At 42.8% G+C, this 22,149-nt stretch overlaps 1 protein-coding gene across 2 annotated transcripts in view; it reads right to left on the reverse strand.

Annotated features, from left to right (window-relative positions):
* Positions 1 to 22,149, reverse strand: part of GPR156 (G protein-coupled receptor 156) — a 68,832-nt gene that overhangs the window by 24,024 nt on the left and 22,659 nt on the right. For both annotated transcript variants that reach the window (XM_041002885.1, XM_041002884.1), the window contains exons 3-4: positions 9,544 to 9,673; positions 9,187 to 9,297 (exon numbers count right to left, since the gene is read on the reverse strand). In XM_041002885.1, the coding sequence (XP_040858819.1) occupies positions 9,187 to 9,297; positions 9,544 to 9,673 (241 nt within the window). The remainder of the gene's footprint in view (positions 1 to 9,186; positions 9,298 to 9,543; positions 9,674 to 22,149) is intronic.

Consider the following 22,149-nt stretch of genomic DNA (forward strand, 5'->3'; position numbering starts at 1 on the left):
ACTCCCCAAGTGGCTGCAACAGCTGGTGCTGAGCTAATCTGACGTCAGAATCCAGGAACTTCTTCTAGGTCTTCCACGCAGGAGTAGGGTCCCAAGGCTTTGGGCCATCCTACCCTGTTTTCTCAGGTCAAGAGCAGGGAGCTAGATGGGGAGTGGAACTGCCAGGACACAAAGCACCATCCACATGGGATCCTGGTGCATACAAGGAGAGGATTTAGCCACTAAGCCTTTGGGCCGGACCCAATAGTGTTTTTCAATAATACATCATTGTGAAGTACTTAAAATATTTTTAAGTACCAATTGTACAATCATATAAAAGGTTTCCAGAAATTGAAAGAAATACTTTCTAACTCTATCAGACTGCATTATCCTAATATTGCTACTAGCAAAAAATTGCAAGAAAAGAAAATTGTAGAGCAATGTCCGTTAATAACATGAACACAAAAACATTAAGCAAAATTGTATGAGTAAGAACCTAACAATACACAAAGAGGACAATACATCATGGTCAAGTAGAATGTAACCCAGGAATGCAGAGTTGCTTTGACATTCAAAGATCATTTATTTTAATCCATCATCTGAATAAACTAAAAACAAAAGATCAACTTAATAGACACATTAAAAGCATTTAACAAAACTCAAAATTCTTCACAAAAAGACTAAATAAAGTAGGTAAGCTGGAACTCCTCTATTAGAACAGATTGGGAGCAGCCCAGACCAGGTGGGTCAGGTCACCTGACCAAGTGGGTCAGGTGTGGAGGAAGGCCATGCTGGACCAGTTCATAACACCCACTAGGCAGGAGTCCAGGTAAGTCTGAGCAGCAGAGTGGGTGTCTGGATCCCCCAGCCATGTGGCTTTGGTTGGAAGTACCCGTGCCAGTCCAGGCTTCATGTTGGGGATCCTAGCTCCCCATTCACTGCTGTTAGGTGGGGGAAGGGTCCTGAGCTTGTGGGCCTTGGCGCCAGGCTTCGCACACTGGCTGTTTGGTGGTGAGCTCTGGGGACTTGGGTGTATGGAATTACTGCCTAGGGACATCCATGGATAAGGCCACTGTATGTGTAGGTGAGGAATGAATCCTGAGGGACACCCAACGACAGGGCCATTGTACTTGCAGGTAAGTGAGGGGATTGAGGCCTGGTGGTTAGGAGGGGAGAGACCTGAATATCTTTATGGATCAGACTGATGCACCAGCCTATATGGGAATCCTGTGTTGGGCTTGTTAGCATGGAACGTGGCTGACCACCACATGCCAGTGCACATGCAAGCTATGGCTGAAGGCCTGTCTGTCAGGGCTAGATCCCAGTACTTGACAGTGAGAGTCAGATCAGGGGATGGGTCACATTAGATGGGCCATGACACCAACCAGCATGCAAGAGAACGAGGTCTGGGTATAGATTTTGTGGCGGATATGTGGGCCCAACCCTATGAAATTACAAATCCCGCTGGTTTGAGAGTTGGGATGGTGATGGGCTGAGCTAGGAGTGACCATGGAATTCATGAATGCTCACCAGCACAACTTGGCTGGGAACAAGTTAAGCAGGTCTAGCCTGCAGCACCCCTGTGACCACCCTAAAACATGTTGTTGGGTAGATCAGACTGCATCAACTCATACAAAGGCTGGCATGGATAGGGCAGACCATGTCAAGTAAGGGCCAAAGTGCCTGCTGGCATGCATGAGATCTGGGTCTGGGAGTGTGCCAAGTGGGGGAACCTGAGTAACTTCCCTAGGGGTCATAGTTCCTGCTGATGAGCATGTGGTCAAGGCCTGGGTGTTCAGCAAGCTGGGCAAGGTGACTCCAGCCGTCGGCAAGTATGTGAGTTGGTTTCGGAATGGGGTGGACCGGGCAGGGTGGAACAAAACCATAGCCCACTGGCAAGTGCAGAAACAAGGATGCAGTGCATGGTAGGTCGGGCTAGGCTGCCACACCTACTGGTTTACATGATCGGGGGATGAGAGCAGACTGAACAGGGCCAGGTTGCAGCACCTGCCAGATAGAGTTAGGACTGGGGGCCAGCTGGGCCAGGCCAGGCTGCAGTATTCAAAAGCAAAGGCCAAGACAGGGGAGTGGCTACGTTAAGCTGGGTCAGAGTAACCATTGCCATGCGTGAGATCCATGGCTGGGATCAGGCCTGGTTGGGGAGCTAAAGGGGACACTATGGCTGGGTTGTGGGTCCCACTGTTGAGCACGAGGGCCGGAGTGGGGGCTGCAGTCTGGTCTGGACATGGTTTTAGTCTCCCTTGACATGGATGCTGACTGTGTCTGGGGCATGCCAGACTGGGTTAAACTCCAGCATCCATTGGTGTCATGATAACCAGGGTGGGTGTAGGATAGGCTGGGCTAGGTCTCTGCCCCTATTGAGCCATGCATGAGCTGAGTTGGGTATGGACTAGGCTTGACTGGCTGGGCTATATTACCCAACAGTAAGAACCAGAATCAGTGAGGACCGGTCAGGAAACGCCACTGTGCCTGCCAGCACAGTGTAGGGCTGGCTATGGACTCACTGGTGTGTGTGAGATCTGGCACTGGGAGAAGTTCTGATGGAGGAGCTTGGCAACTCCTCTGTCAGGACACAGTTCCTGCAGTTGAGCACATGAACCAAGAAAGGGAGCAGCCCAGACCAGGCTAGGTTATGGTACCCATGGGCTCACCTTTGGTTTAAGTAGGGGCAAGCCTGGCTGCACCAGTTCATATCACCTACTGGCAAATACGAGAGCCAGAATGGTATATGAGTGATGCCAGGTCAGGCCGCAATACCAGCCAGTTCACATTAGGGCCAGGACTGGGGGATGGTTGGGCTGGTTAGGTTATAGTCCCCACCAGCGTGAGCTGGAACTGGAGTGGGCATGCTGAGCCAGGCTACAGCACCCACTGGAAAATGCCGAGGTGAGGTGAGCCATGCCAAGATGAGCCTTGTACCCAACCTTGTACCTGGGGAAAGTGGGTGAAGTCAGTAGGGGGGCTGCAGGGAGCTCCCCTGCTGGGCCACTATTCCCACGGGTGAGCATGAGAGCTGGGATTGGGGACCAACCAGGCTGGGCAGGGCTACAATACCTGTTGGCCTGCATGTAAGCTGGATCAGAAACAAGCCAGGTTGGGTGGACTGTACTTACTGGTACATGCATAAGCCAGAGGGGATGAGGACTGGCTGTGCTTTGCCACAGCATCAGCTAGCAGATGCTGGCACAAGGGGATAACTCTGTCGAGCTAAACTGCAGAACCCCTGCAGAGTGTAAGATCCAGAAGTGGGAGTAATCCCATTAGGGAAACTGTGGACACCTCCCTCTTGGGTTGCCATTCCAACTGGTAAGCATGAGAACCGGGGCTAGGACAGGGATGGCTAGACCAAGAGTGGCACCTGCTGGCACATATATGGGCTGGATAGGGGGTGCTGTTTGGGTTGAACTAGGCTTCAGTGCCCATTGACACATATAAAAGCTGAATGGGATGTGAGTCAGACAGAACCAGTGTGCTGTACATACTGGCAAGCATGGGAACCGGGGCAGGAGGTGCGCCTATTGGGAGTTATTGCAGGTTGTTCCGACAAGGCTTCAGCTCCCACTGGTTCGCATGGGGGATGAGTGTGTGGTGGGCAGGATCAGGCGGGACTGCAACACCCATTAGTTTGTATAGAAGACAGGGCTGGAGACAACTGACCCAGCAATTGCAACTAACAGTGTGTGTGTAGGCCAATTTGGGCGACAGACTGTACTGTATCTAGTATTGGCATACACACACAATAATCAAGTCTGGGATCACTTCAGATGAAGTAAGTTTGGGAATCCCCCAACTGAACCACTTGGACTCAGAACTCCAAACATGAAAAGAATTGCAGGTTCCATAGTCTGACCATGGAATACATGTGTCAGAGCTGGGCCTCCTCAGTGGCTTAGACAGAGCAGTGGACAGCATATCCAGGTGCACATGGAGGATGTGGCAGCACACTGGAACCTGCAGAGGACACCTGGTACTATAAGAGAGGATGGAGGATAGAACAAATTGATCAACTACGCCAGCCAACCATTGACAGTGAAGATCTGGGCAGATGGAGACTATTTCAGCCAGTGGCATCTGGAGAGATTTCATTGTTATTGGATTGGCAAGATTGGCAACAATACAGAACTTTTGAACTATCAACACCACTAGAGCAGGACTCTTGGAGCCTGCCCCACATCAGGGACCTTGGGATGGTTGGAAGGCTGGATGAGGCTTCTCCCCTTATCTCTCTCCTCCCCACAGATACAGGAAGGAAAAAAGAGAATGTAAAAACAATGGTCTCACACCACTTTCCTCTAGCCCTTAACCCTTTGCACCCTAATCAAATATGTAAAATTATCAAAAATAAAACTTATATAATTAAAACAAATAAACAAATAACACTCACTGATAGATAGATGTAAGAAAAAAGGATGGGTGCAGGACAGGCTGGGTTGGGTTATAGCACGAGCCAGTTCATATTAAGGCTAGGACTTGGGGACAGCTAGGCCAAATTAAGCCACAGCACCAACCAGCATGAGCTAGAATCAGGCACACTGTGCTAGGCCAGATTACAGTATATGCTGGCAAATTCTGAGATGAGGCACGCCATGACTGACTGGGCCATGGCACCTACTAGCACATGCAAGGCCATGGGGATGGGGAGGTAGTTAGCCTGGTTAGGGGGTCTGAGGACTCTCCTGCTGGGCCATTGCTCCCACTGGTAAGTGTGACAGTTGGGACAAGGAGCAGACCTGGCTAGGCAGGGCTACAATACTCATTGGCCTACATGTGAGCTGGGTTAGTGGGAGAGTCAGGCTGGGCTAAGCAGCCATATCCACTGGGGTATGCATGAGCCAGAGTAAGTACAAGCTGGTTGGGCTTTGCTGCAGCATCAGCTAGCAAGTGCTGGGAGTGGGGGCAAGTCCTGTCAAGCAAGACTGCAAAACCAACTGAGATTGCAAGATCTGGGTCTGGGAAGGCCTAGTAGAGAAACTGTGGACACCTCTCTGATGGGCGGCAGCTCCAACCAGGGAGCATTAGAACCAGGACTGGGGTGGACCTGGCTAGACATGTAGCACCCATCAGCATAAGTGTGGGCTGGATAGTGGGACTGGTTGGGCTGAGCTAGGCTGCAGCACCTATTGGTGTGTACAAAAGCTGAATGGGATGCGAGACAGACTGGACCAACATATCAGCATGCGCAAGAACCAGGGCTAGGAGAAGGGTTATTGGGGGTTGCTTCGACTTGGCCATAGTTTCTGCTGGTGTACATGAGGGCCAAATGTGTGGTGGGCAGAGTTGGGCTGGGCTGCAGCACCCATTGATTTGCATAAGAGATGGAATGGGAGACAGAACTGACCCAACACTGCAGCCATCAGTGTGTATGTAGGCTGATGTGGGTGACAAACTGAGCCAAACTGTACCAGCTAGGACCCAAAAGAATCAGGTTTGGAGTCGCCTCTGTGGAGGTTCCTTTGGATACCCCTCCCCTCCAGCTGAACTGCTGGACTCAGAACTCCAACTACGGTGAGAATCATAAAATCTGTGGTCTGACTGTGGAGTGCATGTGTCAGAACTGGGCCTCCTTGGTTACTGAAGACAGTGCAGTGGATGGCATGCCCAGATGAACATGGGGGATATGACAGTCCATTGGACCTGCAGAGGACATCTAACATCATAGCAGAGGATGGGCAACAACAAATTGGACAACTCTTTCAGTCAAGTGTTGTCAGCAAGTATCTGGGAATAGGGAGACTTTAAGGTGGACTATGTTAGTCAGTAGATCTTGGAAGGATTTCTTCATCCTTGGAGCAATGAAATAAAAAGCATTTCAGAACTATCAAAACCATTTGAGCAGAAACCTCACAGCATGCTCCATATCCGGCATCTGGGGATGACACTGGGTTTCCATTCCCCATCTCCAGGTACTAATGTGGTTAGGATGCTGGGTGTGGCTTCTCCCCTCCCCTCCCTTCTTTTCCCAGATACAGGAAGAAGAAAAAGAAAAATTGGAAACAATGGTCTCATCCACTCCCTATTCCTCGACCTTCCCACCCACTAGCATAAAAAAAATTAATTACATGCTTTTATATTAACAACAACTAACTTGATGATGAAATTTAGGGGCCGACACAGTGGCATAACAAGCTAATCCTCCACCTGCAGTATGAGCATTTCTCTTGGGCAGCTATTCCTGTCCTGGTTGCTCTACTTCTGATCCAGATCCCTGTTAATAGCCTGTAAAAGTGTCAGACGATGGCCCACGTCTTTGGGATCCTGAATCCACATGAGAGATATGAAGAAGCTCTGGCTTCTAGCTTTGGACTAGCCCAGCTCTAGCCATAGCAGACATTTGGGGAGTGAACCAATGGATTCAAGTTTAAAAAAAAGTGAAATTCAAAAAATAATTGCTTGTGCATCAGCACAAAATACTGAGGAATAAATATGATAAAAGATGTGGAAGGCTTACTTTGAAAATAGCCCCCAAAATTGCTGAGAGAAGTTAAAGACTTAAATAAGCAGAGAAACATACTACATTCATGGGTCAAATGACATAATATTAAGAAACTAACTATCTACAATTTCATCTATAGATTCAACACAATCTCAGTCAAAATCCCAACAGAATTATTGTGTAAATTAGCAGACTGGGCCTTGTGTGGTAGCTCAGTGACTAAATTCTTGTCTTGAATGCTCTGGGATCCCATATGGGCACCAGTTCATATTCTAGTTGCTCCAGTTCCTATCTAGCTCCCTGCTTGTGGCCTGAGAAAGCAGTAGATGATGGCCCGAATCTTGGGGCCCTACATCCACGTGGGAGATCCAGAAGAAGCTTCTGGCTCCTGGCCTTAGTTAGGTTCAGCTCCAACTACTGTGGTCACTCGGGAGTGAAACAGCAGATGGCAGATCTTGCTCTTTGTATCTTCTCTCCATAAATCTACCTTTCCAATAAAAATAAATAAAGCTTTTTTTAAAAAAAAATTAGGAGATTGACTCAAAATTCACATGAAAATTCAAAGGACTTGGGCAAAAGAGAAGGACAAAGCTGGAGAGCCAATACCCTCTGACTTGAAAATTTAATTCAAAGCCATAGAAATCAAGGCAATATGGCATTGGAGTCAATATGAACAAACACATTAATAAGGCAGAATGTCCAGAAATAGATCATCACATCTATTTTTAATGAAGGCACAGATGTAACTCATTGAAGAAAGGACAGTGTAGGTTGTATAACAATGTATATAATAGTATCTCATTGTGACTTTAATTTGTATTTCCCTAATGCAGTTCTGGCTATCTTTTTCTAGGCTTATTTGCTGTCCACATATCTTTCTGGATGGAGAATGTGCTCAGACCTTTCACTCATTTTTAAAAGTTAGATTTTTTTTCTCCTTGTTATTAACTTGATTTAGTTCTTTCTATACTCTGAATGTAGTTTTGGCTTTATTGCACATATCATTTGCAAAGACATTCTTCCAGGTTTTATCTTTCCATTTTATTCACTTAGGAGTAGCTTCCAGGAGCTGGTATTACGGCACAGTAGGCAGAGTCAACACCTGATATGCCAACATCCCACACTGTTACTGGTTCACGAACCAATTGCTATACTTCCAGTCCAGTTCCCTGCTAATGGCTTAGGAAAAGCAATGGGAGATGGGCCCAGAGCTTGGACACCTGCCACACATTTGGGAAACCTGGATGAAGCTCCTGACTCTAGGCTCCTGGCTATAGCTTTGGCCTGGATTAGCTCTAGCTATTTCAGCTGCTTAGGAAGTGAACGAGAGATGGAAGAGCTCTCTCACTATCTCTGTATCTCCCCCTCTCTCTGTAATTCTGACTTTAAATAAATGAACTTCTTTAAAAAAATAAGTGAATAAAATATGTCTGACAAAAGAGTACATACTGTGTGACTCCCATTGTAACACTCTGGAAAATGTAAACTAGATAGAGAAAGCAAATCACTGATTTTCTGAGCACAGGGGAAGGAACATAAAGATTGGGTATGAGAGGAGACTAGGAAAATGAGGACGCTATGTGGGTTGATGGATATGTTCACTTCTACCATGTTTCATGGGTGAACACATCTGTCACTTTTGTGTTGTCTATTGTGTCCACCGCACCTCAGTAAAGCTGTCTGTAGAAAAGGAGTTAGGGTTCTTGCCTGATGGATGAACTTTTTGTGCCTTTAGGCAGTCTTCTTCATTTGTATAGTTACTTTCTTTCTTTTTTTTAATTAATTTATTTTTTTTTATTAACGTTGTATTATGTGATACAGTTTTATAAGCACTGGGGAGTCCCCCCACCCCTCCCATACCCCTTCTCCCATAGTGGATTGCTCCATCTTGCTGCATAACCACAGTTCAACTTCAGTTGAAATTCTTCCATTGTAAGCATGTTCCTAGCATAAAGTCCAGCATCTTATTGTCCAGATAAGTTCAGTGGCCTCTTGGGGAGACCTTCTCTGGTCTGAAGGTAGAGCTAACAGAGTAAAGTTCCGGTCAGTTAAGACCCCCAACAAAACATCAGCGTCGCTATACAATGTTATGGGGTGCCTGATAACTCTTCACCAGGATTCACCAACATTTACTTAACAAAATGCCATCATTCTGAAGAAGCAGGCTCCAATGGAGTGATATGCTGGGCTGGAGAAGGCTGACACGTCTAGGGAACCCTATCACAGAACCTGGTAAGACAGGGATGTGGCTCAGGTGACACCTGCTATTAGGGACATGCATATGGCCTGGATGACACATAGCTTCTAAGTTCACTCTTGGTGTCCTCTCCCTGGCTGTCTGCTTTAGCCCCATTCCATCCCAGTTCAGAGGAGTGGTTTCTACCTAGAACAGAATTGTGCTTCAGGAATGAAATTAACTTCCTTGCAATAGCTTCTCTATAACCATACTCTCCCTCCTCTACTGGCTTATATGTGCACCAAGCAACAGTCTTTCAGGGTTTCTTATTCTCTCTCATACTGGTGCCAGGTAGTGGCCAACTCCCACGTTCTTACAGGGCCCGAGGCCTTTGTTCAAACATCTATCTCCCAACAGTGCTGACTCTCTGGGGCCTTGTAGGCCTGGATATCCATGATGCCACAGGACTCCCAAGAACGTCAGCTGGACCCAACAATCCACACAAGCTTCTGTAGCTTTCAGTCCATAGTGGAGCTGCTGTTTGCAACCACACACAATAGAGTGGCTGCCTACTCACCACTCTCTTGTCCGGAACCCTCTGAGTAAACACCTTATAGAGTCGCCAGCTCTTCCCCAGTATGGGGCCAAACACAAGGGAGGTGCCGATGCACAGCATGGACAGTCGTACCTACAGACGCAAGAGTCCCAAGAAGAAACTGTCAGCTCTCCGTGCACTCTGATCTACAGAGCCTTATCCCACAGAGGGCACAGAGGCGGAAAGTGGGCCTCTCTGCCTAAGTGTCCCAGGGAACCCTGCCAGGGCTCACATCAGAGGTACAGGGAGCCAGACCCTGGAGGAGCAACTGATTTAAAAATGTAGCAAAATTTTAACGTTACTTTCTAAAAAAAAAAAAAATCTAAAAACATCACCTACCTGAATGAGAGTTTCCATTGAGGTCCCCACTGAAACATCCTGAATCCCAAACAGGTAAGCACTGCTGTAAGTCAGACAACTGCCCAGTAAGGTCACAATATTCAGATTGGGGCTGGACATCTTCACAATCCTACAACAGAAGTGGGAGCGAAGACTTCAACCCTGATTCTTGGAGTCATGGACATTGCAAGATCAAAGTTTCTCCACACCAGCTTAATCTCCAAGGCAACCTCAGAAGGAAGGACCACTGTGGAAAGACCACACCTTACATCCTCATGAAAATGTATGACATATTTTAACTTATTTTCAAAAGGACCAAACCCTGACCCTTCTTTCTTGTAGAACTCCAAGTCTTTTAAAAGAAACCTGACTTTCTACAAACAGGTGGTATGAGAGACAGAATTTTATCTGGGAAGTTGATGGTTGCTAAGGGACTGATCTATATGCAGTTTAGTGAATAAACAACCAGCAGGTGGATACCCACAGAGACAACTGGAACCTTTAGAATGAGCTATGAAGTAAATTACTAACTAGAAAAAGGTTTGGGAATTTTTTTCTACAGTATTTATTTGATATGCAAATTGTCTTTCTTTTCCTATAAGATCAAGAGAGAATGAAGAAACAGGGATGAAAAGTAGAAAATTAGGGGAAATATTTTCTGGAGTAGTTTTAAATGAGGTCAGAGAGCAACCTGGAGGTTCACGGAAGATGTGAACAAATCCTGGGCATCAACAGAGTTTTAGAACCTGAATTAACCTAAATGGAAAATTAGACTTGTTGAAGTGACGGTTAACAAACGAATCAGAGTAACAAGTTGGAATGTAATTTTAAAAATGTAAATACTTTAAACAGTCATGTGATAACTGCATTTAGCTATACTTTTAAAATATGTATTTATTTAAATTAGGGAAAGAAAGCACGACGGAGAGAGAATATGATAGAGAGATTCCATTCACTTGTTCACTCTTCAAATGCCTGTAACAGCTGGAGCTGGACCAGCACCAGGCTGAAATTCAATCCCTGTCTCCCATTAACAAGAACCTAATTACCTGAACCATCATCAGTACCTTCCACAATCCACATTAGCAGAAAACTGGAAGTGACAGTAACACTGGGCAGGAACAAGGGCACTCCAATGTAGAATGCAGGTGTTCCAACCAGTGTCTTAAAAGCTGGGACAAGGAGCAGCATTGTGACATGGCAGATAAAACTTCTGTCTGTGACACTGGCATCCCATATGGGCACAGGTTCAAGTCTCGGCTGTTCCACTTCCAATCCAGCTCCCTGCCAATGTGCCCGAATGCTTGGGATCCTGCATTCCTGTGGGAGACCTGGATGAAGCTCCTGGCCTTGACTCAACGCAGTCTATTGAGGCTATCTGGGAGTAATCCAGATGGAAGATCCTTCTTTGTAACTCTCTGTGTAACTCAAATAAATAATCCTTTAAGAAAAAGAAAATGCTGGGCTAATGCCTACCTCTGCTAATTTTAAATAACAAAGGAAGAACACATTCTTTGCTAGGTCTCTTGATTATCTTAAAGGCCAACACAAAACTATCCACTTCATGAGACTATTTCAAATATACTATAACCAAATTTAAGGTCTAACCCCATCTACTACTTATTTAAGGTCTGCCTCCTCTGACTCCATGTAAGAACAATGTTCACCAGTAGCTTCCCAAACACTTTTTAAAAGAAACTAGTTCCTTAGTAGTGAGACCAATGTTACCACTGATCTAAAACACAGGTTACCACTGATCTGAAACTGGTCTACAGGTACAGCCAGAAGCAATCTTCCCATGGTCATATCCATGATCCTATATGTAAGGCATTGCGTGCAGTGGACAAGATGCTGCTTGGGACACCGGAAGCCTATATCGGAATGCCTGGGTTTGAGTCCTGGCACCCCTTTTAGTATGAGCCTCCTCCTTATATACACTCAGGGAGGGAGCAGGTGATGGTTCAGGAAGAGATGCAGATTAGATTCTGGGTTCCTGATTTCTGCCAGCCCCAGCTCTGCCTACTGCAGGCATTTGGTGAATAAATAAATTAGTAAATAAAACATTTACAAAGGCTCTTCTGGTGGTCTCATCAACAAGGAATAACCTGGGTCTCACAGTGATGTATTAGCTTGTTTAGATCACTAATAACTAGGTTTCTTGCTTAATTTGTCTCTGAGCCCATTTTATCAGGACACAAGTGTTCAATCAGGTGTCCTCTGAGGGATGTAGCACTGTATGACATTCCGATTTGGACTTCCTCTCTTTACTGATTTTGTTATGAGGAACTCAATTAATTTTTCAAAGGAAGATTGGTTTGTTGCTAATTAAGTAATTACTTGACAAAGGCAGAGAGGGGAGAGAGAGAAAAAGTATCTCCCATGCTCTGGTTCACGTCCCAGATGGCTGCAGTGGCCAGGCTAGGCCACAGCTGGGAGCCAGGAACTCCATCAGGTCTCCCACAACGGGCAGCTCCTACCTGGGCCTCCCTGTGGCTTTCCTCCAAGCATTTCCAGGGAGCTGGCACAGAAGTGAAGCAGCCAGGATCTAAACTGGCACTGTGATGTGAGTTATTGGCATCACAAGTGGCAGCTTAACTCTTTGCACAACAGTGTCTCCTCCTCAATTTAGTCATTTTTTTATGAAATAGACATTACATGGTCACATCTCACTTGTTGGTACAAATTCCTTGTTTAATTATACATTGTTTAATTATACTTTTATTGTTTTAATCATGTATATTCTGATATTTCTCTTGAACAATTTTATAGTAAACTTGCCTCAAGAAAAAAACGGATATAACATGATTTCGTTTGGCCAAGTGAGCACCTGTGAGACCCCTGAAAGGTTAATCATCTTCAATTCAGACAGTGAATTACGTATGTCTAGGCAAAGTCAATCATTTTGATAGGAATTCAACTACCAACATCATTTATATCTTTTTGCTGAACTGAAAGATGAAGCCTACACAGATGAGTATTTTTGTTCAGTCACAAACACAGTTAATTTCCACCAGGCAGGCAGATTTAAGTATTATACACAAATTTTAATAGCTACTACCATTTAAATTATGACTTCCCCCTATGAAGACTTAAAAGCCTGGAATGGGTGACTAGTGGGAAACAAGTAGATCATCTTATGTGTTTTGATTTTCATTTTCCCTTTAAAGGCTTAGACATCATCATCGCTTCTTACTTTGTTGACTAGAAATGTAAAGCAAAACCTGTTTTGATTTTTTTAAATTCTCAAATAAGGTTTCAATACATGAACTTGTCTATACCTGCAGAGCCTGTGCAATCATGCATGATCAACTCAATAGTCTTCCACAAATTCAGATGTTGAAGTGACACTCATCAGCACACAAGTATAATGTTTTAGCAGTTTTAATCAAATATTGGTTTCTGGACTTGGAAGTTTATAATATTTGGAGTTACTATCAGGGAAAAATCACCTGAAAATGAGGCAGAAGGTACCTCTTGGCATGCTGTATCAGAATATTTTCCACTGATGTCATAAGATCATGCTTTTCAGAAATGCTTCCTGAGTTGATATGAGCGGCATAAAGTGAAGTTTAACATGTTTAAAGCAAAATAAAAATGTTTTCCCCAAAATATTTTTAACAAAATAATTAGTTTTAAGATGCAAAAATTAATTTTCTTTTTCAATCCAGTTTTTGATCCATGCCACTATGGGATTATAAATCGATCTAAATCATATGAAGTTCCAGTTATATCATAATAGCATTTAATGTGTTTCAGCAAGTCTGACATTTTTGCTATTATCTTATACCTAATATTTTGGTCAATCTCAACATAATTCAAATTATGTATACCTCAAACTTTATTAGTGTGGCCTCTCATAATTTATATTTAAACTCTGTAAGTACAAAGACCTGGCTCTTCTCCTTTTGTCTGTACCATCATCCCAGGAGATTTAATTAACTTTCAACTGTCAGAGTTATAAATTCTTTAATCATAATGACTTTACTTTATATTCCAGTTCAGACACCATTCCCCAGGGTCACACCATAGGTCTTATGACAAGTCAGAATAGTTGCACTGCAGGAATTTTAAACATCACTGTCCCCTCTTTGGCCACTAGTTATTCAACATTTAACTCCTAGACTCCTACCTCAATCTGTTCCTCCTACATTCTACCCCAATTCAGATTATGGGAACTACATCCTTCCAGTTGCTTAGACCAAAACCTTGGGAGTCATCCTTGACTTTTGCTCACCACCCACATCCAATCTGTCATGAGATGTTGGCTCTTTCCTGAACACACATCCAGAATCCAATGATTTCTCTCCATATCTGCTATCACCACATACCTAAGTCATCCTTACTTTAGACTCCTAGCTGGTCTTTCCAGTTATGTTCTGGAACTTCCCTATATTTTATTTTCAACGCAGTAGCCAGAGATCCACTGAAGGTGGATCATGTCACTTTTTTGTTGAAACATCCATGAAGGCTCTGCATCTTACAGAAGCAAAGCCAGTTTTCACCTGGGTCTACAATGCTTACACATTTGGGCCCCTTCACCTCCCTACCCTATCTCCTACTTCACTTTCCTGCTGCACTCCAACCTCTGAGGCCTCCTTGCCATTCCTTGAAAACGCATGGCATTTACATGCTTCAAAGCTTTGAGGTGGATGTTTTCTTGATCTGGAATATTTCAATCCACCCAACTGCACAGCTTGCTCCTTTCTCCCTTCATATCTAGTACAAATGTTGCTTTCTCAACCAAAGTCATAATGACAATCCTATTTAAAATTAGTCTCTTCCCTTCCCCGCCCCTAGAATTGCAAATCCTTACCCTTCTTTATTTCATCCTGGCCTCCCATGGTACTTGTTACCTTTTTGCACATTATATAATTTATCAATACTACTTTTTTTTAACCCCCTTTTCTCTCCCCAACTAGAATTGTTCATAATATACTACAAGCATTGGAACACTACCTGGACATCGAGGGCACTTGATAAACACATGATGAATGAATTAATGACGTTCCTTACACACTTGTTCACTGGCAGTCTCCACACTTTCATTTACTTGGTTCTTTTGCTTACTCACAGCCTTTCTTTAATTACAATGATCAAGTTGGCCATTCAAACTCTTCTTTCAAAACACCTGGTTCCCTTCCAAACTTTTGCTGCATCTGCTCAATAAAACTCAGGTGAGAATTAGCATCTGCTGTGTGCTATTACCTCTCGTCTGCTGAGCGTGGCCAAAGAAAATGATGCAATTTTAAAGATTGTTGCCACCCAATTACGTGGGCTCCAACATCAATCAGTCAAATTACTGTGCTGCCAATCTTTCTACTTGTTCTGTAAAGTATTTCTTGACATTTTCTCTGTGAGTGACTCATCTCACTGCATGCAAAGAAATAAGGGCATATATCTGTCTGGATGATGTTCTCAATCTAGGTTTGGTGCCATTTGCTATGTCCCTGGATCACCCCAGGGTACACAGATACCTGCATCAGTACACAGCTGTCATGTTATACCACCTTGCTATATTTGTTTCATTGGACAATTTCTACTTTGAAAAAAGTCATGGTGTCTCTGATTTATTGATAACTAATCCTCTAGTGGTTCTTTGGAAAATGTCCCATAACCATTTGTTGAATGAATAGAGAATTGATTAAAAGATACAGAAAGTCTCCTACCTACTCTCATTTTCCCCCTGGTAAAGTTCCCCTCTGGCAGGTGAAGGGGCAAGAGCCAGGCAAGTAAGCTTAGGGATGGAAAGTGCCAGAGATCCCCGAGTTAGGGCTGGGTGGGTCAACACCTGTGTCATAGGTCAATAAAGGTATATTTTGGGCACTGGAGGTGTTTTCTCTTCCCTATGGTCTCTCTGGGAATGGCTGAGAAATCCTCAGTATTACTGAATAGAGAAAGGCCAGAGATATTTTGCACATTCTGTGTGCCAGAGACGTCCACAGACACCGAATCATGACTACCTGACAAATCCCACACCCCAAACTCACAGTGAACAAGCTTGTCATACGGGTGAGCCTCTCCTTGGCTTCCCCTCTCAGTGTTGTGCTGAAGGAAATTTAAATACACAGGGAGAAAGGATCTTAACAGAATACTTGTGAAGCTTTCTGCTTTCCTTTTCTCTGCCTGTAGGAAAATTCACCCTCCCAGGGGAGTCAAGATTCACAAACATATAGGCACGGACATGTTTATTTGTAACCAATGAGATCAGGCCACTTGAAGGGTTCCCTTCCCTTGGCTGAAATCATCCTGGAGAACTCCCTAAGGAAATGCTTTCATCCAATAAGCCTCTTTCATCATGTGTTGAGAACCACATAGGCCCAGAGCTATGACAGCCCTTGTTGAGTATTTGATGGATGAGACTTCATCATTATGACCACACAGATTACCGACTCTCAGCTGACATCTGCAACAGAGGTTAACCACACGCACCCCACTCCTGGGCTTCAGAAAACCTGCTGATTCTGGCTTGATCTGCTGCTTGCAGCTGGGCTAGCAAGCATGCCTTCTTTTTACATCCTGAAGCCAGTAAATCATGTTTTGTTCTAAGCCCCAACGCTCAGCATTGCCTGTTGTGTTGAATGGGTCTGGCATTCTAAATTCTTTCCTGTAGCCCTAAGTGTCTGTACAGCTTGGTGAGCATACTCAGCACTGTCAGTTCAGCCCTGCAGCTGCTGACACTAGCGAAGCCCTGCAGGAACACAGGCATTCTGCCCTTTGTGCTCTGAGGTGGTAGAACACGATGCGAGCTTTCTCCTGCTGCTGATTTATTGATAAGCTAGGCACACCTGCAGTTTTGCTTCTTCCTTAACCAGCATCATCAGGTTGCCCTGGTTATCAAAAATGCAGTTGAATTTACATCCCAATTGATCAACCAAACAAAACATTTATTTAGCCATTAGCACAAAAGAAATCTTACTAAATATTCCACCCTTAAATTCTCCCGTAGTTTATGATGTATATGCTTCCACGCCCCACTAATTATCTCTTAATGCTCTTCCTGCATTAAACATTAATTCAATAAGTCCTGAATATCAGTTTTAATATTAGGTTTTAAAAACTGCAGCTGGGAGGGCAAATGAGACATGTTCTCTGCTCCCAGCTCATTAGTCAGTACTCCTTGCTTTCTTTTGCTCTATAAAGACATCTTTCTCATTCTTTTAAAATAGAGCAAGTTCCAAATGTAATCATGAGAGCTGTTTTCATGTATATATTGTACCATTCATGTATACACTGTACTATTAACAAAATTTATGTATGTGGGTCTATATTATGTGTTACTGTGTGAATGCAAATATAAACTTACAGTATACGCATTTCTGAATTCATAGTTCTCCTGGATGATAAATAAACCTAACGACCAATTTAAAAGGGAAATCTTGCAACAATATTAAAAGCTGAAATGCAGGAATCTAGATATACAACCACGTGTTCATGAGTTCATTATAATTGCTCAAGTTTAGGAACAATAGTGAAAAGGCATACTGAAAGCTGAAGACAAACTGGTTGTAAAGAAGAATCAGACTGCTAAAGGATAAACTTTCTTAAAAGAAGTCTGTGCGGCTTTACCTAGCTATATTATGGCCACATTCAAAACTGTTTTTAAAAATACAATTCTCAACTGTGTTTTTTAACATCTCATGCAATTGTAACACATTTTAAATCTGCTTTAAAATATCAGGATGAAAAAAAAAATCCACCCCCCCCCATTTTATTTTTGTTTCTAGAACCTCGGAAACTAAGGTTACAATCAAGACATATATTAAAATTTACAAGGTAGCCAGTTCAACGTCCTGTCTCTTCGCAGCTGTAGGAAAAGGCTTTTAATGTGTCCCATCAGGAGACCTGCAGCACTTCCAAAAGGGCTGAGCAGACGCCCCCATTTTAAGTAGGGCATAAAACACAGGCACAATTAGCCATGTGAAATGACCAATCACTGGGAGTCTGCTGTTAAACCAGAATGTCACCAGCTACCAGGTGGCATGGCAGTTGATCTCTCTCAAGCACAAAAGAATTCCTGTTACAGTAGGGGCATTTCCTTTCCCTCTGTTTTCATCCCTGGGTTTGCAGAAGGAGAACTTTGGACTCCACTATTTCTGAGAGGAATCCTGGATAATCCCCATAGCTACTGCAATCGTTTCCTATCAGCCAGAAGCTGGGAGTTCATGATTCTGGGACTGGGCTTGACTCAGTTTTGTCAGTAGCTCCTTTGGGGCCTGGAAGCCAGCAGAAATGTACTAAATATCAAACTGGATAATCCACCTAAATTAGAGAGGATCTTAGGAAGATAAAAAGGGTGAACTTGGAGCTTCTGCATCACCTCATCACCTCCCTAGGCAGGATGAGAGACCTGGGGTTCTGAAGAAGGCCAATGAACTCCAGTTAGCTGCCCCAATCACCTCACTGTACGAAGAAGGGACTCCTGACATGGGATCACATGGCCAGCTCCACATGTGCTAACTCCAGATTCCTCCAGATTCCTTTCACTTTTTTTGTTTAGCGTGGTTCTCTGGGACCTCATGTCCTTCCTACTGATTAACAAAAATCTGCCAAGAGCTCTCCTGGATTTTAATGTTCTGAGGTAGTGCTGCTAGGTCCAGGGTTACTGCTAGCATCCTAAATAGGTGCTCTTTTGGCTGACAAGTATCAGAGACTCAGAAGGAGTCTCCAGTGCTCTGGGCAGTATTGAGCTTACAATGCCTTCCGCTGGATTTCCCTGCCATGCAGATTCTGCTTGCTGGCTCTTATCTTGGACTTGGCAGAGTGCCCATGATGCCTTTTGGATCTGTCTATGGGCTGGCACTCCAAACTGAATTCTTGTTGCAACCCACTTTGAGTTCTTGGTTTCTGTCATTGTCTAGTGTCCCTTAGACTTGACCTTTGTGGTAGTCTGGAAGGGCTACCCTGGACTGTGATAAGGATTAGATATTCTGTGCTACAGTCTGATATTAAATAGATAATGTGTGTTTGGTGGGTGGGGAATCTGTTGTGGACTGAGGTAGCATGGTATAGAGGAAAGGGCATGGGGAAATCAGACTAATTTAGATTCCCTAGTGGTATGAATCAGGTGATTTGCTTTGACACTCTGAGGCAGTTTCTTCAGCTGAAAATGAGGGAAATACTACTTATCCTGTATGCTGCAAAGGATAGAGAGAATGCACCTAAAGGACAAAACACAGATACAACAGAAGACACAATAGGCACTACAGAAAATAACTATGCATTTTAAGTTGAATTGAATTAAGACACACAGGGACAAAATCCTGATGTTTCGAGTTGGAAGAACTGAAGGGTCCTAAAGCACCACTGAGTCTTCAAACATTTCATTCACTCAGAATCATCTCAGTGTATTTCCTCCTACTTCTCATAATGCATCTATAACATATAACATCTATATCACAATGCATCTATAACAACATTAGAAAAAAATAGCCAGCACTGATTATATATTAAGTATGTGCTGGTGGTTGTGAAGTACTTTGAATAGATCATGGCATATGTTCTCAAAGCATCCTGAAATTAGTCTTATCATTCCTATTTTGAAGTTGGCAATTGGGGTTTTACACAGTTAGGGGTGCAATCAAGCCACGTGGCTGCTGACAGAAATGGGATCTGAGGAGGGTTTGGGCCTGAGCTCTTACATTGTCTCCTCACTGTTCACACACATAACCTTTGTGAACATTGCTACAGATGAAACCTTACTCACTTCTTTCTTCTTCCTTTCCCAGGCCTTCCCAGGTGGGAAGCTGCTTGAAGGATATTTTCTTCTCTCACATCACCCCACACTGGACATCTCACCGGGAGCAGTCTATTCTAGTTCAGCTTTCACCAAACACCCCTGAGCTTTCTTTATTTTGTAATGATTTGAGATGCACAAGCAGTTGCAAAACCAGCCCAGGGGATAGTCATGAAGCTTTCACTCAGCTTTCCTGGGTAACATCTTACAAAAATCAGCACAAAAGCAAAACCAGGAAGTTGACGCTGGTGTAATACTATCATCTAAACTCCAGACTGTATTTGCATGCACCCTTTGTGTCTATATGTGTGTGTCTATGTAGTTCTGTGAAGTTTATCCCATGTATACAATAATGTAACCACAACTATAATCAGGATACTGAACTGCTATACATGCCTACCCACCCACTATCCACACAACTCCCTCACATCACCCCTTTGTATTCATACTGTTTTGCCAACCCTAACTCCTGACAATTAACCACTCATCTTTCCTCCATTGTTATAATTCATCTTTTTACAACATTATGTAAATAAAATCATGTAATGTCTAAACTTTTGAGATTGGCTTTTTTGTCACCTAGTATAATGTCACTGAGACCCATCTAAGTTGTGGCATTTATCGATATTTTGCTCCTTTTTTACTATTAGGTAGTATTCCATAGTATTTATCCTTTCACCTGTTTTAGGACATTTGGTTTATTCTTATTTTTCCCTCTGATGTATAAAAGTATAATCAATAAATATTGCATATTTACCGCATACAATGTGACATTTTGATATATGTTGCAACACAACTAAACCAAACTTTAGCATATCAAACAGCTCACATTCTTTTATGGCAAGAACATTTAAGATCTGATCTCTTAAATGCAATCTTCAAGTACACATTAATACAATATCTCTCCAAACCTTCTCCTAACTAAAATTTGTAGCTTTTGACATAACCAAAATCTCCTCACTTCTATGCCCACGCTCAAGCGTGGTATTCATCATTTTATTTTGCTACTGTGAGTCCAACATTTTAGATTTCAAAAGTGAAATCACATAATTTTTGTCTGTGTTTCACTTTATTTCACTGAACATCATGTCTTCCAGATTCATTCATGTTGTAAATTATAAGATGTCTGGCTTTTTAATTTTCTTGAAAGATTTATTTATTTTTATTGGAAAGGCAGAGTTACAGGGAAAAGTAGGGATGCAGAGAAGTCTTCCATCTGCTGATTCACTCCCCAAATAGCTGCAATGGCTGGAGCTGAGCTGAGCTGTAGCCAGGAGCCAGGAGCCTCCTCTGGGTCTCCTACGTGGGTGCAGGGTCCCAAGGCTTTGGGACGCCCTCTCTTGCTTTCACAGGCCATAAGCAAGGAGCTGGATAGGAAGCAGAGCATCTGGGACACGAATTAGTGCCCATATGGGAACCTGGAGCTTGCAGGTGAAGGATTGGCGTATTGAGCCACTGTTTCAGTCCCAATTCTTTCCTTCCTTCCTTCTTTCCTCCCTTTCTTTTTTTCTTTCTTTTTTTACAATATACAGACATATCACATTTTCTTTATCCATTCCTTGGTCAATAGACCATTAGGTTCGTTCCATAACTTGGCTGTTGTGAATAATGCTGTAATGAATATAGGAATGCAGATATCTCTTCTACACACTTATTTCATTTTTGTTGAATATACACACAGAGGTAGGATCATTGTATCAGCAGTTTTACTTCTAATTTTATAAGGAACCTCCATACTGTTTTCTCTAATTATATTCCAATCAACATTGTATAGTTCCCACATCCTTATCAACACTTATCTTTCATCCATTTGATAAAAGCCATTCTCAAAGACAGAAGCTGGTATCTCATTGAGATTTTAATTTCTATTTTCATGATTAATGTACTGAGCATTTCTTTTATTTGTAATGTATGCCTTCTTTTGAGAATAGTCCATTCAGTTCCTTTGCCAATTTCTAAGTTGGGTTATTTGTTTTCTTGTTATTGACTTTAGTTCTTCATATCTATTTTGGATATTGATTTCTTACCAGGTTATGGTTTGCAAATATCTTCTCCCATTCTGCAAGGTCCCTCCTTACTCTATTGTTTACTTTGATGAGCAAAAGCTTTTAAATTTGATGTTATGTCATTTGTCTATTTTCATTTTGTTTGCTTTTACTTTTGAGCCCATATTTAAAAACTGACATGTAGATCAACATTACACAGATTTTCCTTATGTTTTCTTTTAGTAATTTTATGATTCTTAATCTTACATTTAACTCTTTAAACCAGTTTGAGTTTATTTTTGTATATGCTGTGAGAAAAAAGGATCATTTTATTCTTCTCCATGTGGATATCCAATTTTTTTGTTTGCTGAAGTGACAGTCCTTTTTTCTCCATGTCTGAAAATCAATGAACTATAAATATGTTGACTTATTTTGGGGTTCTCTATTCTGTCCCATTGGTTCATAGTCATTGTTATGCCACTATTGTGCCATTTTGATTACTTTAACTTAGTAGTAGTCTTTGAAAATCGGTAATATGATTCTGCCAGCTTCGTTCTGTTTTTCTTTTTTTTTCCACTTAACTCTGCTTTGGATAATCGGGGTCTTTTGAGTTTCACAGAATTTAAGACTGTTTTCTCCAGTTTTGCAAAAAATGGTCCTGGATCTGTCCATCACTTGGGTAGCATGAACATTTTAACAAATCTTCTTCCAGTCTACAACTACCAGAAATATTGTCATTTATTCGTGTCTTCTTCAGCTTCCTTCATCAGTGTTTTATAATTTTCAGTGTACAGATCTTTTGCATCCTGATTTAAATTTATTCCTGTTATTTCTTAATAGTATTATAAGTGGGATTATTTTGATTTCCTTTTCAAGTATGTATTCATT

Source organism: Ochotona curzoniae, unplaced genomic scaffold (assembly GCF_017591425.1).
Source record: "Ochotona curzoniae isolate NIBS_2020 unplaced genomic scaffold, NIBS_Ocur_1.0 scaffold_2587, whole genome shotgun sequence".
NCBI classification, from domain to species: domain Eukaryota; kingdom Metazoa; phylum Chordata; class Mammalia; order Lagomorpha; family Ochotonidae; genus Ochotona; species Ochotona curzoniae.